Raw genomic sequence first — 20,804 nt, forward strand, 5'->3', positions numbered from 1 at the left:
AAAATGCTTGTCACTGCAATGCGTCCAAAAGTTGTGGGCATAGAGCAGCAGAGAGTTCATCTGATCAAAATTTGGAGACTTATCAGGGTTGGAAAAAACTATATGCTTATCTTGTTAAGCCATACTCCAACAGTGGAATCTGCATGAGAATATCCTGGCCAAGTAGTCACTATTGTAAGCATGCACATCTCCAGGAAAAAGGAAAATAAGAGATACTCTCTGAACACAAACTATTACTAGAAGACATTTATTTATTAATAGTATTATTACAATTGTTTCTAAAATCATTATTATTTCAATGATGAAGAGGTTAATTGCCAGATTAACCTCAGTCAGACAGTTATTACAGTTGGCTTGCGAGTAAATTCCAAAAAACTTCCACCAACTATAATCCTGTTATAGTATATGTAAATACATTAAAACTTGATGTAGAAGCTGCATGAATTGGCAACATTTTATATCATTAAAAGACAATCTTTGAAAGCCTGAAACTGATGCTTGCATAGAGCTGCAGATATTAGAAAAATCTTTCACATCAAAAGCTTATTTTATCACATTCTTTTTGAAAATCTATCTCATAGATCCAGATATGTATTGTTTATATCAAGTGATATTTGTACTTAAATATAATTTTAGACAGTTAAATATAAATTCATGTTTACTTACATATAAAAATATATATAAAAATAGACTTTTAAGGAGTTGGATATTCATACTAACGAACTGATCAATAGAAATGTTTTGTTTTTTGTATGGTAATGAAATTGAGGTATTTGTACATTTGGTATTTTCAGCCATGTATTGAATTTACCCTCTCAGCATTATTTTTATGAAAAGAAGGATAAGCCTTTAAAAACCCGGTAACTGTGTGATGCTATCTCACAACAAAACCTTTGTAAAATGTATTTACTATTTTGAAATGGAAATATAGAAGAGAAAGTTCTCAATGCTAGAATTTGATATGTTTTATATGTATGCCACAGTTTTAATAAAAAATAGTTTTATGCCTGTTTTAAATTTGGATTAGATACAGTTGCCCAGGAAAATGAAAATACCATTACTAGTAACATAGTTGTATTTGTGGACATGTATAACGCTCTATGGAAATAAATACCTATGCACTTGAGAGAATGCCTAATCCTTTGCAAAACGTTTATATAAAATGTAATTGTAATCTTAAATTGCATAGGGCTTTAATGGCAAACAAAAGCTTTCTTAAGTAATATCATCAGTGAAACATAATAAAGTAATACACGAGGAACTGTATTTTGTTTGTCACTTTAAAATTATGTATGTGATCAACTTAGACTGCAGTCACCCATCCAAATTCACAGGCAGGATAGGAGGGAATGTTTATGAAAAGTACAGAGTGCAAAGTTAACTACATCGGTGTTTTAAATGTAATATATTACACTTCCTATCTCTCTTGTAGGATCTCTTCGAATTCCCTCATGGAGCATTCCTATTCTTTTCCTTTCAATTATAAAATTTAAAAATAATAGGAAGAGATGTTTTTCCTAAGCACTAGAGTCACAAAAGCTTAAGCCATCATAAACACCACATTTTCTCCTGGTAAAGGACACAAGCTCAATTCCTACTTGCACATGGAATGTAATTGCTTTTTTCCCTTTTTAGTATTAATGTACTGATAGAGAAGGTAACACGATACTCAAGAGCAGTATCCTTTTTCCATGTCATTCAAGTGTCTGTATTTCTCTTCATTAACACAATGGTCAATAGCCTACAGTGGTTCTAGTTTATGATTACCCTTCAAGTAACATTTTTCTACCTCTCTCTTACCCTTTGAAACCAACTGATTTTCAGGTGTACACTTGACTTCATAAAGCTGTAGAAAAAGGTGTTATTGTCACTATTTTTTTTTTAGCTATGTGGGCCCTGGGGTACACACGTGTGCTGGGGTGTGGGAGTGGGGTTGTGGGTCCAAAAGACATGTGAGGTACAGGATTTGGTTCTTAGATGTCGTCCCGGTGGTGCCTTGTCTCCACTCCCAAACTCAGTCCTCCTGCAGCGAGTCTACACAGTCCTTGTACCTGCACACAGTCTGCTGAGAAGGATTTCAGAGTAAACCTGATTAACTGGACCTCTGACGTGATATGGTGACTGAGCACTTGTCACAGAGCTTTCTCGCTGTTGTAGATTGCTTTGCTTGCTGAAATATTTTCCCACAATATGATTTCTTGATTGTTTCATTTTAATAAAATGATATTCTTTGGATGACTTTGATTTCACTACCTGCAAATAGAGAGCAGAAAAAACTGAGGCCAGCTAAGGACATTTGAGCCTGGCATAGAGTAAGTACAACGAGTTCACAGAACCGAACAGCAGTTTATCACACAAATGCTGCCCAGAGGTCATAAATATGACTTACATGACCAAGGGCCTGAGATCTTCCAAAAAGAACCAAGATGGAAATTAGAATTTCTGCCATTTTTCTTACCTCAGGGCAGCTGGCTCCAATGCCACTAAGGAATGGTCTCAGATGGTTTTTCTATCACACTGCTGCATGTGTGTGTGTGTGTGTGTGTGTGTATTTAGGTCAGATGCTAACATACAGAGAAGATATACTATGTGCCTTTGCTGGGTCACTGATTCAAACGTGGTCCTCTGAACCTGTCATGGCACCTTCTTACAGAATGGAAACTAAAACTGTTTTCAGAGAAAGGAAAAAATACTTTTCTATTTCCGTAACCTGACACAGTTCCAATTAGTGGAGTTGGTGGTTTCATTTCTCTGGGCACTTAGAAGTTATGGAATCTGAAGGATCAATCACCCTATATCCTCTAAGCTAATAACTTTATATATGTTTATACATATGTATATTTTTATCTTAAAAATCTTTTAATAGGTAGCTTTGTAAAGCATTTATACAGTGCAAAAGGGTATATAATAAAATATGTCCTTCCCATCTCTGCCTCTCAAATCCAGTCACTCAAATTCCTCCCCAGAGGCAATGTATATTGTTTCTCTGTGATTCCATTCACAGATATTTCATGAATATCAGCATACAGAAATATACAAACAAAGATGCCATATTTACAGTTTATTTTGTACAGTTTACAAAAAGTTGCCCTGGTGAAATCCTATAATAATCAGTTTTAATCTCTGGGTAAATATAGCTCAGGTTGTTAGCACTAATGATCAGAGGGAATGAGGTGGGCTGTGATGGGGGGAAGGAGAGGGTAAGGACAGATTGCGGGGAGGGTTGGGAAGTAGGAAGCAGAGAAAATACTGGCCAAGAGGTTTTGGATGCCTTTACAAATGAATAACAAATCATTAATTCTATCATATCAATGCAACTGGAAGACATTATTTTCAGTCAATATGGACACATAAACTTTATTATTGATAACCAATGAAGTCAACACTAGCTCACATGGATTTTTTTATTGTTTTGTTTGCTATATAATGATTTAGGCACATGTTTTTTGATTCCATGTGAAAGAAAACAGTTCCAAAAATACAGAATATTTGAGAAAAATATGTGACATCTATTTTGAAGATAAGTATTTTTAGTTATGTTGCAAGTGAGCATGAACTTTTTTAGATTTACTTGAATAGAAATTCTATAAATGTCTACACCAAAATGTTAACAGTAGGGATCTTTAGATAGAGGAATTACAGGCGATTTAAAATGAATTCCTCATAACTTTTGGTATTGACTTTTCAAATTTAATACAATGAATGTGAATTCCTTTGTAATCATAAAACTGTTGAGGCTATTCTCCTTTTAAAGGAAAAAAAATGTAATAGTTATGTGTTTTAACACCAGTCATACACTGCTAACCCCCCAAAAATGACTTGCATTCTTCTAACTACAGGACTTTTGTTTTTTTATGATCAGGCCCTCAGATGAAGTGACTCTTAAGACGTCAAATGAAATCAGAGGGTTGTGGTAAGGAATCCCTATGGGTCATAATTTAGAGCTCATTTTGCAGCTAACCACTAATTAATATTCCAGGCCCCATGGTTGTAAGTTTCTATTATGTGCAGGTCCTTCTACATCAACTTAGTGATAGGCTGGGGAGGGGCACAAATGTTTTCCTGAAGGTTCTGTCCATTTTGGAGGAGGTTTGTGCTGATAGCAAGATTGGTGAACAGTTTTTAGGAAGTGTATTTAAGGAAACACTTAAGCATAAATATTATATTCAACCCTGAAAAATATTATTCCAGTTTTTTGAAGTCAAGGTAAGGTTAATTTTGTTTGCATAATTTTATCTTAAATTCTGGCTTTTGCAATTGCCTGATGATCTGCGTGCTAATCACATGTAAAATAGATAAAGGTCCATCCTCATGCAAAAGGTCATCATTCTTTATAAATTATTTTAATGTTTTGTGTGATTTCAGGGTTGCATTTAGTGTTGCATTACAGATGTTGGATAATGGTAGATGCTTACAACAGTCTTGGATGTGTTTCACAGAAGAGATATAAAGACTTAATTCAGTTGGTTTCCTTTGAAAACTATTGCAGGAAATAATCAAAGAAGGTATGTTTATTAATTCCCTTGTTAAGCTAGTAGCACCCTGATGCTGAATCCTGTCAGCTGACAAACATAAAGAATTATTTCCATTTTCATTTGTCAAAATAGAGATGTAAAAAGTCCTCCTAAAATGCGATTGTAAACTGAATCCAGGAGCCTTTAAAAAGCCTTTAAAAATATTGTGCACTCTAACAGCGGCATATACAATTTATTTAATGAATGTAAACTTTATAATTATGAAATATTTTGTTATAGAAAATTGGCGAAGAGTTATTTGTAGCAATATGATTGTTTACCCTGAAAACCCAAAAGAATCCACTGAAAAATAATGAGATATTATGAAGTGAATATTTAAAAATTACATAATTTTCTATGGTCTATCAATAAGAAATATATTAGAGAAAAGATCTTATTACAATTAGTACAACTTAATTAAGTTCAACAATTATGCTGGTGAAAAGTATATCAAAAGTTTAATGAGACATTAAAGAAAACATGAATAAATGGAAACACATATTATGGCAAATCCTCTCAGGCCAATTAAAGTACTATTCTAATGGTAATCACAGCAGAATTGGGAGAGAACATGGCAAAGAAATTCTGAAATACATCTTAAAAACTTTAGTAGGAAAAGAACCAAGACCATTTGAGAAGGAGTAAAACAAGCAATGATGAGAGGGGACTTTCAATACCAGATATTCATTCATCAATATTAACTGAGTCTATCATCAACCTACCATAGACTGAATCTGTTGGCTGCATAAGCCAAGTATAAGCAGAATTCAATACTGAGATAGGAAGAATAGGAATGTTCATACTTCAGATTAAAATTAAAATTCATTTCCTAAACTGTTACTGTTCCCTAAAAATGTTAAAGAAGAAATAAGGTAGTTCTAAATAAACTCCAATGTTATATAAATCCAGCAACCATAAATGTTGACAGCCTGAATTTTAACTGCATGGGATTAAAATCAAGAGTGTGTTTCAAATGGAGTGATGTACCAAATTGCTAATGAAGTCTTCAGTGGGGGAGGGAGGGTATGTGCTGTAAAGACAGAAGTTTTTAGTTTTATTGTATAAATTTATTTAAAAAATAAATATGATTTACATACCTAATAAACAAAAAAAATTTAAAGTTAGCAAGAATTCATGTAACCCTTTTATAATAGGAAAGCAGTACCAAAGAAAACAAAATGCCATATCAGATAAAATTAAAATCAAATGATTAAATTAATGATTTCTTTTTTTCCCTTATACTATCCAACTTTCAATCTTCAATTTGTGTTAGGAAACACATGGAGTCATTCAGATATGGTCCCCACCCTCAAGGGGACTATATAAAGACACATGTCTAAGATAGTTGAAGTAAGAACAAGAATGAAATGACTTCAAAGACATTATCTGAGACTAGCTCCCCAAGGTCAGGCACCATGTTGTTTCCATGTAATGAATAGTTCCTTAGTGCATTAAGAGGACTTACTGCTAATTTATGGTGGGCATGACAATCTGTTCACATGGCTATTATTTCTTTGAACTTGTTTGTAAAATTCAATATCCAGCATTGCTGTCCAATTGCTTTCTCTGAGTTTCAAAATATTATCTCATTTTACCCACTCTTCCGGGCTCTAAAGTGAAGGAAAAGGAGTGAGTCACAATTGCAAAGCTTGAAAAATGTTATGCAAGTGAAAGATGTTTGATATACTGCACAATAAAGAGCTAATTGCTTCTTTCCTTTGATCTCATGTGTGGAAATATGCCCACTTGGGTCCTTCCCAAAATCAGAGGACCATTTGGGATTATTACAATCCAACTAAAGTGTCAAACGGAATGTGGCTTTGAAAGACAGCTGTCAGCAATACAAATGTTAGGTTACCTCTGAGGCATAATAGTAATAACAATGACAGAAAAGAATAAAAAGTTGAGTGATTAGAAAAATCAGTGAAAGATTTAGATCTTGAACCAGAGACAAAAGACTAAAGTGTTCATTTACTGTGATCACTTTGATCAGATACAAATTCTATAGTTTGATGCTTCCAAATATTTCTCTAAATTTGGGTGCAGATGATTTGACCACTGATAAAGAGACCTGTCTACCAAGAGGGATAAGGAACTAGTACATGTGATTAATAATGCATAAATGTGTGATTTGGCAATGTTTTACATTACTTTAAAGATGAGTGTTAAATGACAATTTTTTTGGCCTCTTTAAATAATCTAAATTAACTCCTTGTCTTTAATTTGTCATTGTGCGGTGGGGGAGGATTGGGGGAGGGGGTGGGGAATGGTCTGATTACAAACCTGTTTCATGATCAGGGGTGGGATCTGAAGAAGAATGAGGACAATGGCTTCTAAGCTTGGAAAACATACCAATAAGACAAAATGGGCCTATGGAGTCTTTTAAGATAAATGAATATGACTGCGGTACTTTTTATTTGGTATAGTTATTATGCAGACAGGACAGTCAATTCAGCTCCAGCGACAAAATTTACAACCAGCTGAAAAAGTAGCCTAAGAATTCACAGAGATGGGATAAAAATAAAGCAACAAACACTAGCTAGAAGCCAATCCTTATAATTCATAATTGCATTTCAGGAAATCCTGCAATTTTTACAGATAATAATGAATTCTTTCATTGCTGTCCCCGATAATTAATTATGGCCACATGAAATCAGCTGTGCTTTGATTGAAGGGAGTCCAACTTGTGAATAGGTCAAAGATGCTAAGGATAAGAGGGTAAGACTAAAGTTTGCTTCAGGAATGAGGGTTTCTGTTTTGCTTTGTTTGGGTTTTTTTTGAGTGTTTTTTATTCCATGTTTCCAGATTTGCAATGTCTCAGTCTCCCCTATTCCTTCCACATCTCCAATCCTTCTTACTCTTCAGAGTTGAGCCTTTTTAACTCCTGTCCTGAGACAGAGCTGTTTCTGGCCCTGAGAACAAATTCTTCTCTGAGGTGGGGAGATTGCTTATAAGGGGATACAGACCAGTGGCTTACCTATTTAATGATGAACTCTTGGCACTATCTTGTACTCCCATGCAGTTCCCCAGAGACTAACTCTGCTGCCTTAAACTCAGTTTCACAAGAGGCTGAATATTCATGTCACTGAATTCTTCATTGGTCTGATTGATTACAAACTAAATTCCTACCCTGCTCTGTTTAGAGGTACATCTTGGGTCTTTAAATCTATTTTGACCTTAACTCACAGGTGTTTGTTTCCATCTATCTTTCCTGAACTTAGAATTTTTATATGAGAATATCGCACTAAAATGCTATGTAGAAACAATTTGTGTGAATCAATATTCCCAGCTGCTGGCTTCACTGTCCGGATCTACTCAGCCCGACTCCGGCCTTTTCAATGGGATTCTCTGGTGCCATTCAATTTCTCATCCATCCTCTTGTCTGAGGTGCCATATGTTTGCCTGTCTGCTGGATTCTAGAGGAAGTTCAGGAGCTCCACTGTTCAGGTGTCAATTTTCACTTTCATTTTTCTGATTGCAGCCTCTATTTTAATTTGTTCTTTGCTATACTTGTGTTTCGGAGTCCCGTCTCTCTGCTGTTTAATTTTAAAAGGGATTGTGTGTACGGACCTAGGTTCTTGACTACGTGAGGTGGGTTGAGGGGCTCACGGTCCACCAATTTTGCACCCAAACTTGTAACCAACTGTTTTCTGAGCCTTGTCTTCCTCAGCCTTGGCCCCTGGAGAGCTGAGCCATTCCAGAGGTCTGCGGAGCACATGTGCGTCACGTCTGAGTGGGCTTCTCCCCTCTCATTCGGCTTTGTAACTTTTTTGTAGGCTCATCAAACTTCTTAAGATGAATTCGGATTTCTTGTCTGTTAAGAGTTATTTCTTATTCTGTCTTTTTTTGGGAGTGGGGAGTGGATAGCTTTATGTCTTAAAGTCTTTTTTTAGTGGAGTTTCCAGTGGAAGAGAAGATAAATGCTTGTGGTCAATCTGTCACATTTAATCTGTACTCCACGTGTGATTTCAGACCTTATCCTCTATGTTAGTTTTCCCTAAGTGTGTTGAGTGAGGTGCTAATAGCTGTTATTTAAAAAAAGAAAAGTGGTTCTACAGTCAAAAATGTTTGGGAAAAAACTGGGTCAAACTAAGCTAAACAGTTCTTTTGCTGTAAGGGCTTTTGGGATCAGTTAAAATACTAATATTACTTGAGAAGGCTTAAAGAGAAAGAGTATATGGTATTTCCCAAACCGCAGGTCCTGTTTTTACCAGACTAGAATATTAAAACATTAAGGAGGAAATGCTAAGTAAGGCAGTTCAAAGTCCATCTTAGCTGGGCCCTTAAAGTTGGTAGTAAACTCCCAGAAATGAGGGTTTATTGTAAAGAATATGAAAGAGTGAGGGGTTGGCAACTCTTTCTTAGGCATACTGACATTCTAGGTTCCAATACTGAAGAAGCTGGGATGTACAACTGCCTCGTGGGATCATTATACTAGAGCAGTATGGAGCTGCTGACACTCTTTGTTCATCCTCCGTTTGATTATCCTATTCTCTCATGTCACAGATAAGATCTACAGATACTACTCTTTTTAAATAGGGCTTGTGTTTTGTCTCCCTCTCTTATGCTTGCTCTCTCTGTCCTGGCTTGGGTGAACCTTTATCATCTCCCACATGACATTTGAAAAAGTCTAGCTTCCCTCCTTGACTTAGTCCTTTTTCAAATAGTCCTTCATAACTGTTATTGTATTTCTCTATTTGAATAGAGACATGACAATCTAACGTCTCTCTAAAACCTTTCATTGGCTTTCTCTCACCTTTAGGATAAAGTCTAAACTCTTACCATCATCTAGCCCTAGCCCACTTTTCTCAGTCCCCTTTTGTAATTGATATTCTGCAATATACGTAATTACTTGTGATTTCCAGAGAACATTAGGTTATTTCAAAGCTACTTTGGCACCCATTGTCCCATGAGGTTGGAATGGCCTTCCTTCTGCCATCACCTTGTAACCTTGGCTAGGACTTACTTATCCTATCCTTTAATAATCAACCTGAACAGTTTTCAGGAGAGGTTTTCTCAATCCTCATATTGGATTAGGTGCCCCATCTTGGTGTTATTACAATATCCTATTTATATCTCTAACATGCTACTTAATTGTTTCATAATATGGGTTCTTATGCCTGACACTCAGACTACTATGTCTTGAGGACAGGACAGACACAGTAGTCTTATATATTTTTGTATCACTACTGCTCAGCTAAAAAAAACTAGATGCACAAATGTTGGATGGTTAAGTAAAAGAATAAACAAGGTTGAGGCAAATTGGAACACAGTGCCACAAAGACTTGGGAGGATATTTAGGAGGTAAACAGGCCTCAGTAACTATAGGTTGGAAGTTGCTGGGGGCTGGAATCAAGAATGACCCTCGTTCGTAAATGGCAGTGCAATAGAATAAAATCAGAAACACTAGAGAAGAAGAAAGTTTAAAGGGAATACTAGTTCTCTCTTTAGGGATGTGTTGAGTTTGAGATGCTTACAGGAATCCTACAAAATGTTATTTTAGCTCATTTTACAGCAGTTAGCATAATGCTTACATAGATACTCAAATAAATTTGGTGGATTAAATTTCCATTCCTAGTTTATTAAAAAATAGTCATGCTGATAGTTAAGTTCTGGAATCTGCTATGTAATATAGATAACTAAATTTGGAATCAGTTTTTATTTTTTCTCTAAAAGTTATCACTTCAGTTTTTTAGGTAGGTAAATTTAAAGGTTTTTTTCTTTTTCCTTCATTTTGTTTATGATAAACTTCTAAAGTTTGGAGGAGAAAAACTTTAGGTCCATCAACCAGAAGGACAGCATTCTTAGGCCAGATAAGCTTTGTTTATTTAATTAAGATTAGATAATAAATAATATAGAATGAAGATTAAATAATAAAGGGGAATCATTTCTGGCAAAGAACTAAAAATCTCTTCTTTCCCTGGTGCCAGAATGACAGGAAACCTGTTGGCTTTGGTGCTGGGTGGTAATGCCAGAGAGTTGTTTTTGGTTTTTGGATTCTTTATTTGACTGAGTCAAAAGTTGAAGGTACATCTGCCAGAAAACAGAGACATCGTATAAGGTCTGTACAACTGATTAGACTAAATAATAATAATAATAAGTTGTGGATTTTCCCCTTCTGCAGCTGGGTTTGGGCTGAGAATATTTTTGCATCCTTTCCAGGCTTTGTTCATAGGAGATGTTTGCCTCATCACTAAAGGCACCATCCAAAATCTCTCTTGGATAAGAGCTACCTGGAACCCGTGTTTGTCCTGCATGAACATTAGGAAAACAAAATTCCATTTCCATCCATGAAGAGAAATACTTGCTTTTCTAATCAGCAGGAACATTTTACTCAAAGTTGATGCACACCAGTTGGGAAATTGTTTATAGATTCACGGCGGCAATGTATTCTCTCTCAGTGCCTTGACAGATGAAAGAGACGTGCCCCAAGACCTTTAATCATACCTATGGCAAAAAGGGCCCACTGGAGCAGGTTTGTTATGTCTATGGTAGAATTCTCACCACAAATCAAAGAGGACACATCAAGTTCTTACTTTGATGATTATACCAATCTTTCTCAGGTATCTGTGAATCTATTGTGAGCGTGGTTTAATTGAACACTAGAAAATATAAGGCTCCCCAACCCACATTCCTATGGCTCTAACACTGCGGATTTTAATTCTTGCTATTACTGTATGACAAATTGCTTTGCCAGCTCAGAAGATGAGCACAGAGGAAAAAATGGTTATTATTAACAAGGTTCTGCCCTTTAATATGTTTTGCATGAGACCAATAGCCTACTTTTTCCTGGCTTGCTACACTTATCATCAAACCACCCTTTGCAAGGAGCTTTAGATTTTTTTGATTGCTTATAATAAGCTAACAAGTAATTTAAGATGTTGGGTGATGGTTTAGAAAGATTATAAAACATCAGTGTCAGCACTAGAAACTTCCTGAGGTACAAATGGTACAAATTGTTCAATAAGCAACAATCATGCTTAAGTGACGAATGGGTTTACAGATGTAGTGATGAAGGGAGTCAATTGAGAAAGATGATCTTATCAGCTCTATGTTCTAACTGGAAAGGCAAATGCTTCCAGAAGTATTTCAGCCTGAACATGAAAACTTGAAAATGTATATAACACTGCTCCAAAACCAACCGAGCTTTGGGTAACTATATAGTTTGCCATCAAGACAGCACATATTATAAACAGGGTTTAAGAAAAAAAGAACTTGTACATGGATAATTTCACACAAAAAGTTACAAAATCACATAAGTGAAATATTATTATCTGACCTGTTTAAGTCATTGTTTGCAAATTAAGGATGGTTTTTATTAGTAATAATTAAAAGCCAATATTTTAATTCTGATGGTTCAAAGAGTCTTTTTTGTTGCTCTTAAATTCCATGACTACTAGTGTCAACTGGTTGCTGCTGTGGCAGGAAATACATGCAATGCAATCATGTGGGAAGGGCATCTTCTGTTTTTAATTGGAGTCATGCTGGAAATCATTGGAGGACTTCATTTTAGACTTCCAGAGCTCTGAAAGAGAAAAACAGATACCCTCCCCCAAAATACTAATTGAAGACACATTATGTAAAAATAAATAAACTGTTTCTGAAAGAGGTAAAAGCAATCTGTATATTGCCTTTCAAGTCCCCATTTTCTGTGGGTTTGGCAACCTTTGGCTATGCTTGCAGCCAACTACGATACAGGGCTGCGAGTTCATTGTTTTTTCCTCTTCCAAGCTTCGTATATTTGTCTTCTTAAGTCTTAACTTTTTGCAAACAGGATAGGCATTGGAAGGATGTTATATTTTCCTATGGAAGAAATAGGTAGACACACCATGTCCTATAACTTACAACCTGCTCTACAACGGCATGGCCAAGATTCTAGGTACTAGATCAAAACTTAAAATGCCGTGCACTCCACTGTGGGGCAGGCTTTCACTTCTCTGAGATGCAGTTCCATTTGTCATACAAAAATACAACATGAATGTCTTAGTAGAACACGAAAAACTAAGACAGTGTCAAGAACTGTTGGATGTTCAAAAGACTCTGAGGGCCGAGATGGATTCTGACAGTCATCTTAGGGCTGGAAAAACAGGGTCAGAAGAAACCTTTATCTGTCATCTCACTAGTTAACCCACTAGTGACTGCATCCTGGTTTACAAAAGGGAGCATTCAAGAAAGAGCAAGAGACTCAATGATCAATATCTGACAGGATAATCAAAAGAGACACTCTCCATCCAGATTCAGCTGAAGTTCCTGAGATCTAGAGGGAACAACCTCATATTCCAAAGTGATGTCTGGACAATGCATGCAAAACTTGCAAAAGTATGAAGAGTCCAGTTTTGCAAACCTTTGTCTCATTAAAACAGTTGGGAAATGAAGAGAAAGGAAGAGAGAGGATTTTTATGTGAGAAATTTTCCAAATGCTTTGTGGTCTTTCTCCCTCTTGGGGAGGAAGTTGCTTCACCCTTGTTTTAAGCCAAGTGAAGGGGGCTTCAAGAGACCAACTTTGAGAGCTGGACCTGTCTCCTTTGGAGTTTGGGGAACTAGTATGAGACACTGGCTAAAGATCAGCTTTAGGGTGGCTGAGAGAATGAGAAAGTGAGGGCGAGAGGCAGAGCAAAAGAGAGAGAAAAAGGCAAGAGTAGAGCAAGGATGAATGAGTATTTCTCGTGGGCCAATTGTGGGTAACCAATTACAGCCAGCCTCGTGCTTGCGATTTTGAATATTTTTCAAGGGGATTCCTCTAGGGGCAACATGCCCCGTAACAGAGGGATGGACAACTGGAAGCCAAGGGGCTGTGGAAGGTGCAGCCCCGAGAGGTATTGGCTCCAAGGAAGTAACAGGGCTCCATTGAAAGGTGTCTTCTAGGAAGTCCACAAAAGCATCTTAAAAAGAAAGAATTAGCATGCTATATACCCAGAAAGCACATGGATTATGCAGATCTGCTTATGCAGGTCATGTAAGACTTCTGTTGTCTTTAAAATCTCCTATCTTAGATGACTGAGTGAAGAAAGGGGTGAGAGAAGAGGACAAAGGAAGATCAGGAAATAGGAAAGAAGCCTCCTGCAGCCTCTCCTGTGTCAGGCTTTTGAGACCGCCGCACGCCTGGGGCGGGGAATAGCTTCATGTGGCTAAAACGAGGACTGGGCAGTTTCAGTACTGACATGATATTCTTCTTTTGCCTAAAAGAGATTGTAGTCCTTTTATTATCTGCAACTGGTTTTAAAGCTATGGGGCTCACAAAGTGTTCATTCAAGTGATAGGGGGGAAATAATCCCCAGAGTTTGAAGAGAAGGGTCAGGAGGGGAAGGATACAATTATTTTCTTCTGTCATCTTATCAGCTAAGTCTATTTAATTATTGGCTACAAATAAAATCTTTTTCACCACTGTGGGCTAGAGGGGAAACTACTCAAAACACAGGCCCTCCTGTTTACGTACTGGATAAATCAATGGGGGAGGGTCCTTCACTAGTTTAGCCTAGTTGAGCACAGAACATTGTCTTGATTTTCAAGCTGCCTCCACGACAGACACGTGCCCCCTTCTTCGGACACAGTTTCTGAGGAGAAGGCTTGGACTGTCTTCGACAAGGCGAGTGCTCTCCAGGTTCCCACCTTCTTGCTTTCATTGCCCAGTGATCCTAATTTTCAAGTGTCTCCATAAACACTGATTTTGTTTAACACCTCACTTTGTAGTCTCAAGTTGTGATGATGAATACATCGTTTAATCTCCTCCTGACATAATTTTTTAATGCAAAATGAGATCAACAAAGCAATTGAAGATGCAGTGAGAAATTTTTAAAAATCAAAAGCTGCAAAAACTAGAAAGCTAACATAAATACCTCATGGAAATGACATCCACAGGTCCCCTGCAAAAACTCTTTGTATCTCCCCATTGTTATGGTGAAGGTGTCAACCACTTCATAGCCATATGTTTTTGCAGCATCCAGAATAACCAAATTTTCTTTCCACAAGTTCTGAACTTCACTCTGTATTGCAAAGCAGAAGAATGAGACCTTTTATTAAGAGGATTGTTTCATGATTTAGTATCGCAGGTAGAAATCATGTGTCACCATTTTTACAGATTGGTCCTATTGTGAGATAAATAATTGATTTCATGTGTATTTCTTAAATGAAGACACGTTCTACTTCTCTTATTCAAAATATAAGTATAAACATTCATGTTTATCTAAACCAGCAATACATACATATTTATAGTGACACACAGTTTGCAATTTGCCCCTCTATGACAAAGGTATGTTTGTTGCCCACAATGATCCATTGAAATATCTAAAATTCTAAAGTTTAAAAGCCAAGATTTGAAAATCACAAATACTACCTCTATTTAGATTCTTATTCATTTAGTCATTTGAATATTAGTGTGTTTTGTGCTTAGCTCTGCGCTGAGGGGCAGGAATACAAGGATAAATGAATCTTGATCTCTGAGACATCAATGTGTAAACAATTACTAAGTCCTTTATTGGCAGTCAGTACACAAGGTCCTGGCTGGTAGGGAAAAGGGGCCAGCTCTGCAGGGCCAGGAGGGCAACTGGACAGCTGGGCTTTAAGAAAAGGTTGCTGGGCAGAACGAGGTCTGCTAGCTGGTGGGAGCAGGGAAACAGGGAAGGGGAGTGTGCTTCAGGAAGCGGAAGAATTGAGTGGAGGTTCCAGCTGCTGCCTCTCTGGATCATATTGCTCCTGGCCCAGCCATGTCCGAGACAATGACCACATTCAATGGGCGTTTTAGGTCAGGTCCACTGTTGAGAGGAGGGTCTCCTCCCCTAACCATTCTAGCTGTGGGACTCCTCGTGGGCTCAGCTAAGACTCTCCCAGAGCCTGAAACTCTTCCATCCATCTCCCACTGCCTTCACATCAGACACAGTATAGCCAAACACAGTTCCCAACAGAAAACAGACACTCACAAATATTTGGCATGAGATAGAGTGATCGGCATTGTGTGCTGTGAGCTGAAACTCTTCCTGCCTCCCCCTGAACCCCTTCCCTTTATTCTTTCCAGGCATTCTTCCTAATACATCCCCTCATTCTGCTAATCCTGTCTTGGTGTCTGTTTCTAGGAGATCCCCAACTGACACAAGGAAGGAACTGCATTCTGCTTGCCTTTTTCTCTAGGGCAAAAGTGACTTTCATTTTCCAGGTGAAAGAGCAAACTACTTGCATTCGTTAATTCAGCCACACAGTAAAAGAAGCTGCGGAAATATGTCTTCTTAGTATCCTGTCTTCTGCACTGGGCTTGCGTGTCTACTTTATGTAACATGCAAAGAGAAGCATTTACCCACAAACAAAGGCAGTGAATGAAAGAGGCTTGTGAAGAAGAAATCAAGAAGAGAGACAAGATGCAAATTTGGTCTGTGTCATCGCATAAAAAAAGGATGCTCAATATTGTTGACATGCTTTTTCTTGCCCAGTTACAAGTATTTTCTAAACTTTAATGTATCTAATTATGAAAGTTACTTTATAGTAAGCAGTTTCTAGAAAACTTCCTACAGAAGGGTCAGTTCTCCAGGGAATAGACTCTGAGGTGAAAATTTGCATGGAGGCTGCTAACAGGAGGATGTTCCCAGGGCCCACATCGAAAAGGGAGCGATGCAATTCCCATAGAGGCTTTCACCGATACCACTAGGGGTTTTGGGGTTGGGATGGTCTTTCCGAGATGACCCACACTAAGGAAAAGGGACTGGATCTTGGTCCTCTTGCAAGGGCAAGCTGGATCTCTGCAGCACGGTAATCCCTGCTGAGGTTCAGGTGTGAGTCACCCCTAGTTGTGATGTGAGTCACACATCACACAAAATGTCATGCACGCAGGCACGGAGAAGTGTTTCTGAAAACCTGAAAGTGACCGAGAGCACAGCGTGCTTGAGAAGCCGAAACATGCTCAGCATGACTGAGCTCAGTGGTGTGGTAAACGCGCACGTGCGTGTGTGCGTGTGTGTGTGTGTGTGCATGCTTATAAACTGGTCACAAGGGAGCAGTCTACAGAGGAAAGTAGAGGCCAAGTGTTGAATGGCCACGTAAGCATATGAAGAGGGGTTCAGATTTATTTTCTGCTTCCTTCCACTTGCTATATTGCTGGATATCCCTTTCTCCTTTGTTCTATTGTTTCCCCTCTTCTTCCTTCCTTTGGCTTCACTCAGTCTGATGAACACCATCAAAACCTGGGTGGCAACATACTGTTTAACACTGTAGCTGGCCCATGGTAAGTGCAGAAGAAATGTTTGCTGTCTGCTGAGATGAACTGATTCTGAGTTAGCAACTTAAATATAATAACAGGTGAAAGTGCTCCAGTTCCTGTGAGAGTCACAATCAAAGCAACAAAGTGGAGCTACGAGAGTCTTTAGGAAGGAGTTGCAGTCTCAGTCTGTGGCCTTCAAATAACATTAAAGGAGATTCAAGTCACAGCCCATAGTGACAAATATCAAAGGACCCCTCTTCAGTCCCCATCTGTCTTAACCCTTTCATTACCTACACCAGATACTAAATACCTCAGCTCATTTTAAATGATCTTAACTCCTCCCAACTCCAAGAGGCTGAATTTGGAGACTTCACGTGGGCCACTTGCTACCAGCTCTGCTTTGGCATCATGGGTATGGCATGGGATCGTGTCATTGGTGTTGGGTAAAGCTACAAGTGCTCAACCCCACCACATAAATAAGTCTCACTCAGCTTACATAGTAAACAGCAAGTTTCCTGGCTCCCCAGTTCCCAGTGCTCCCTTGAGTTTCCCTGAGCAATTGCACACAAGCCTGACTGCCAGAGAACTCTCCTCGCTTGAACAAGAGCAGCTGGTTCTCTTACCTACAGATGGTCTTCTCTTTTCTGAGACTTCTGTTCAGTATTGACACTAATTACTGTCTTCTGTAAGAACTGGTCAGAGATGTCTAACTTCTGTCATTTACTAATATCCAACCAGAGGAAAAGCTAATGATACTACTTCAAAGGCAATTTTTTAAAAAAGCAATCAGAAATCTTCAAAAAAGCCAGTCTTGCCTAAAGTCCTCACTGATACTGACAATTTCATCTGTGGTCTCAGCATGAGCCTTTAGAGGTAGATGAAGCATTAGTGGGGTAAGGAGAGACCTAAAACATAATTCCTCTCATCTACCCCTCAGTTCCTTATTCTTCATAGTTTGGCACCCCCTTTCTTCTTTCATGAACCCCAACCCTCATTTACAACATGTTTATGGGCTATAGTTTCCTTATCTCCAGGAATAACTATAACTGATTTGAAGCCATAATCCTTAAATATAAGATGTCCTATGATTTTTATGAAAGTTGCTAAAAATTATGCTGTACCTTTTGGGTCCTTTTTCAGAAACCAGCAAAGATCCTCATGGGAAACATGAAGTTCATATAGTCTAGAGGAAATAGGCTTACCTGTGTTAAGAAATGCACTCCATTCACTGGCAGATGAAATCCAATTCCCAAAGTTTTAATGATCACAAGGATATTGAGCAAATTTTCCCTATGAAATAGTGAGAATTCCAGAGTCATGAACTTTGTACATTTCTAGATGTTTGTGTTGACGCTAACAAAGAGAGTGGAATTCTTTTAGCATGTGATAATTGGCATAGAGGACTAAATTCTCATTTTATAGATTTGATGTATATTCGTTTCTTTTGGTGGGTAGAGTTTTATGTGTCAGTGGGCATGTTTTGACCTGTAGTAAATGTAAATTTGGATGCTGAAGAGCCGTCTTGTGACTGGACACAAAAGTATCTTGAAATATTTTAAACTAGACTTTTAGTATGTAATTCTAAACTACAAGTTGCTCTTTCAATAAAATCTTGATGAAATTCATTTACATCAAGAACAACTTTTATTTTTTTACTTAGAATACTAATGACAATTATTGTTGCAGAAATTTACCTCTTCAAAACCTTGTGAATAATTTCCAGGTGATTGGAATTAAGCCACTGAACACCACCAACGACCAATATAGTCTGGCCCGTATTCTCCAGGGGATGTGATCTGGCATCCAGAAAGAGAGACACATGTTGCCTTGAAACAGATGGTAAACATTTTAACAGCATTGCCTCACATTTCACTGAACCATATCTGGCATCCTGATTATAGGACCTCCTTGTCATTTCCAACTCGTTTTCAGCCATATAACTTGGTATTTAAACTTTTCAGCACATTTGACATACAGTGAGTAATTATGGCAGCTAGTAAAATCAGCACATTGTGGCATTGTGCTGTCCATAAGAGTTCCATTGTACCTTTGCAAGAGATGTTCAAGTGCTTGTTCAAATGTTGGTCTTAACGAAGGGCTTATCCAGAACTGGGGATAGTAGGAATAACTGATCAAAGTCTTTCCCCCATTGATGTTGTGATAGACTTTTGTGCCATGCGCCTTCTGCCATTCCTGCAAGGTGTCATTCAGTCTTTCAATCAGATAGTACATTATGCCTCTGTTGGTTGAATCTCCAATGAAAAGAATCTAAAAAGGAAAATATTTGCTTTTGAATGTTTACATGGGAGAAGAGGTAATATAAAATAATTTGTTGAATACACATAAGGTCACAAGTCTCACTGTTTGGAGGATGGCCCTTTAAATTGTTAGAGATGACATTTACCATATTCTCCCCAAATCATTCACTTTCCTCTCTTCCATATTCCTACTAATGATGTCATCTACGGACACACTAAGTCATGTTTAAAGCCTTTTGCTTTATGTTATCCTCAGTTTCTTCACCTCCCTTATGCTCTTCACTTTCTCATCTAATCAGCTTAACATGTCGTATTGATACAAATGACATGAATTTAGTGCTGTAAGAACACATAGAGAGTTTCCAGTCTATTTTGTAGATGAGAAAACTGGGAGAGGTTAGGCAGAGACAGAGAAAGCACAGAGGTTAGACAGCTCAGTAGAGGCCACGCCACTCTCTGAGAAAAGGGTCACAAGACTAGAATCTGGTTTTCTGACCAGTCGTCTACGCCCCGGGGCCATTTGCCCTGGGAGCCTTTCACACCCATCAGCTCCTTCACGGTGCTCCCCCGCCCCGGCCCAGCACCGCCTGCTTTAGGCTCTTAACTGCTTCAAAACTCTGCTGAGAGCACTCTCCTCTTGGGCCTTCCTTCTTGCACGATGGCCACCCTCTCATGCGTTCTCCACACAGCGCTGCTGGGATAAATCAGTGGGAAAGATGCCTAGTTCTGGGCTTCTTACTTTCAGACTCCAAAACCTATGGTTCCCCATTTTCTGTAGAACCAAATCTGAATTCCTTGGGTGCAGCTAACTTTTGCTGATTTTATTGCATATCAGCCTTTGCTAGGTAGAGAGTTCACACAGGGTATTCCCTTTGATCTTCACAATCGTGAGGTTTGAGCCATTATTTCTGTTTCACAGATGAGGAATTTGAGGCTTAAGAAGATCGAGGTCATAAATCTAGTGAAGCGGGAGCACAGGACCCAAACCTGGGTCCTTCAACTCCAAGTGCAAGGTCAATGGCCCCATCCTCTCTTCGCCTCTTCTCATGGAATCAGGTCAGATTCCTACTTTTTTGCTGAACTTGATTTGCACTCAACAACATCTGTTTTTCCTTGTGCTAATCTGCCTGCCTACAAAGCTCCTCCCTCTGCCACCCCACCTGTGTAAATGCTACACATTCTCCAGCCAGACACAAATGTCTCTCTCAGCAGCTCTCGTCCAGGGCTCCTGCCAGAATGACCTTCTGTCCTCCCTGATTTCATTACACTTTAAAATTTCCATTACAAATTTTATCGACGACTACATGAAATGTTGGCTATTTGTGTCCATGTCTGTTTTCCTTGTAGCGTATTAAGAAGTATTTGAGGTCAGAGTCAGGGTTAATTTCTAAATTCACATTTCCCCCATGGTACCATGCATGCACTTCTAAAATATTGATTAAATTGAAAGTCAAAAGGACTTGTGTTAGAGGCAATTACTTTTAATGTCTTTGGACGGGTTCATTTAGTTCTTTGGTTTTCTCTGTTGGGTTTTCTCTTTCCATTAGTCATGCACGCGTTTTCTTCCGATTTGAGCAGCAGTCACTGCCATCCTTTCTCAGGCACTAGTTTATCTGTTTATCCACAGAAAATTCAGTGAGAATCTGCAGAGGTTTATTCTTTTCATGGTAAGTGTATTCAAGTAGCTGTGTGAGGAAATTCAGAAGGCATCTGCAATTTGCCTTCAGATCAAATGCTGCTGTCATGAGCAGCACTGGGCTACGCTGAATCACCAAGTTCCAGTCACTGATCCTTGTGTTCAAGTTCCATTAGAGGCAATGGAATTCCAGTGTGATAAAATAATGTGTG

The 20,804-nt window shown here is 38.3% G+C and overlaps 1 protein-coding gene across 13 annotated transcripts in view; it reads right to left on the reverse strand.

The window, feature by feature from the left end:
- Positions 1-231: 231 nt before the first annotated feature.
- The window catches only part of CPED1 (cadherin like and PC-esterase domain containing 1), a 252,263-nt gene continuing 231,690 nt past the window's right edge, over positions 232-20,804 (reverse strand). For 4 of the 13 annotated variants that reach the window (XM_073238530.1, XM_073238529.1, XM_073238533.1 and 1 more), the window contains 5 exons: positions 18,746-18,966; positions 18,393-18,524; positions 17,901-17,988; positions 14,351-14,497; positions 232-2,253 (listed from right to left, as the gene is read on the reverse strand). In XM_073238530.1, the coding sequence (XP_073094631.1) occupies positions 2,035-2,253; positions 14,351-14,497; positions 17,901-17,988; positions 18,393-18,524; positions 18,746-18,966 (807 nt within the window). In that variant the 3' untranslated portion in view covers positions 232-2,034. Of the gene's footprint in view, positions 2,254-4,881; positions 6,125-6,902; positions 12,040-14,350; positions 14,498-17,900; positions 17,989-18,392; positions 18,525-18,745; positions 18,967-20,804 lie in introns of those variants that run through there. The other 9 variants (XM_073238531.1, XM_073238534.1, XM_073238539.1 and 6 more) reach the window with 7 other exon arrangements.

This window comes from Manis javanica, chromosome 6, assembly GCF_040802235.1.
Source record: "Manis javanica isolate MJ-LG chromosome 6, MJ_LKY, whole genome shotgun sequence".
Lineage (NCBI taxonomy): Eukaryota > Metazoa > Chordata > Mammalia > Pholidota > Manidae > Manis > Manis javanica.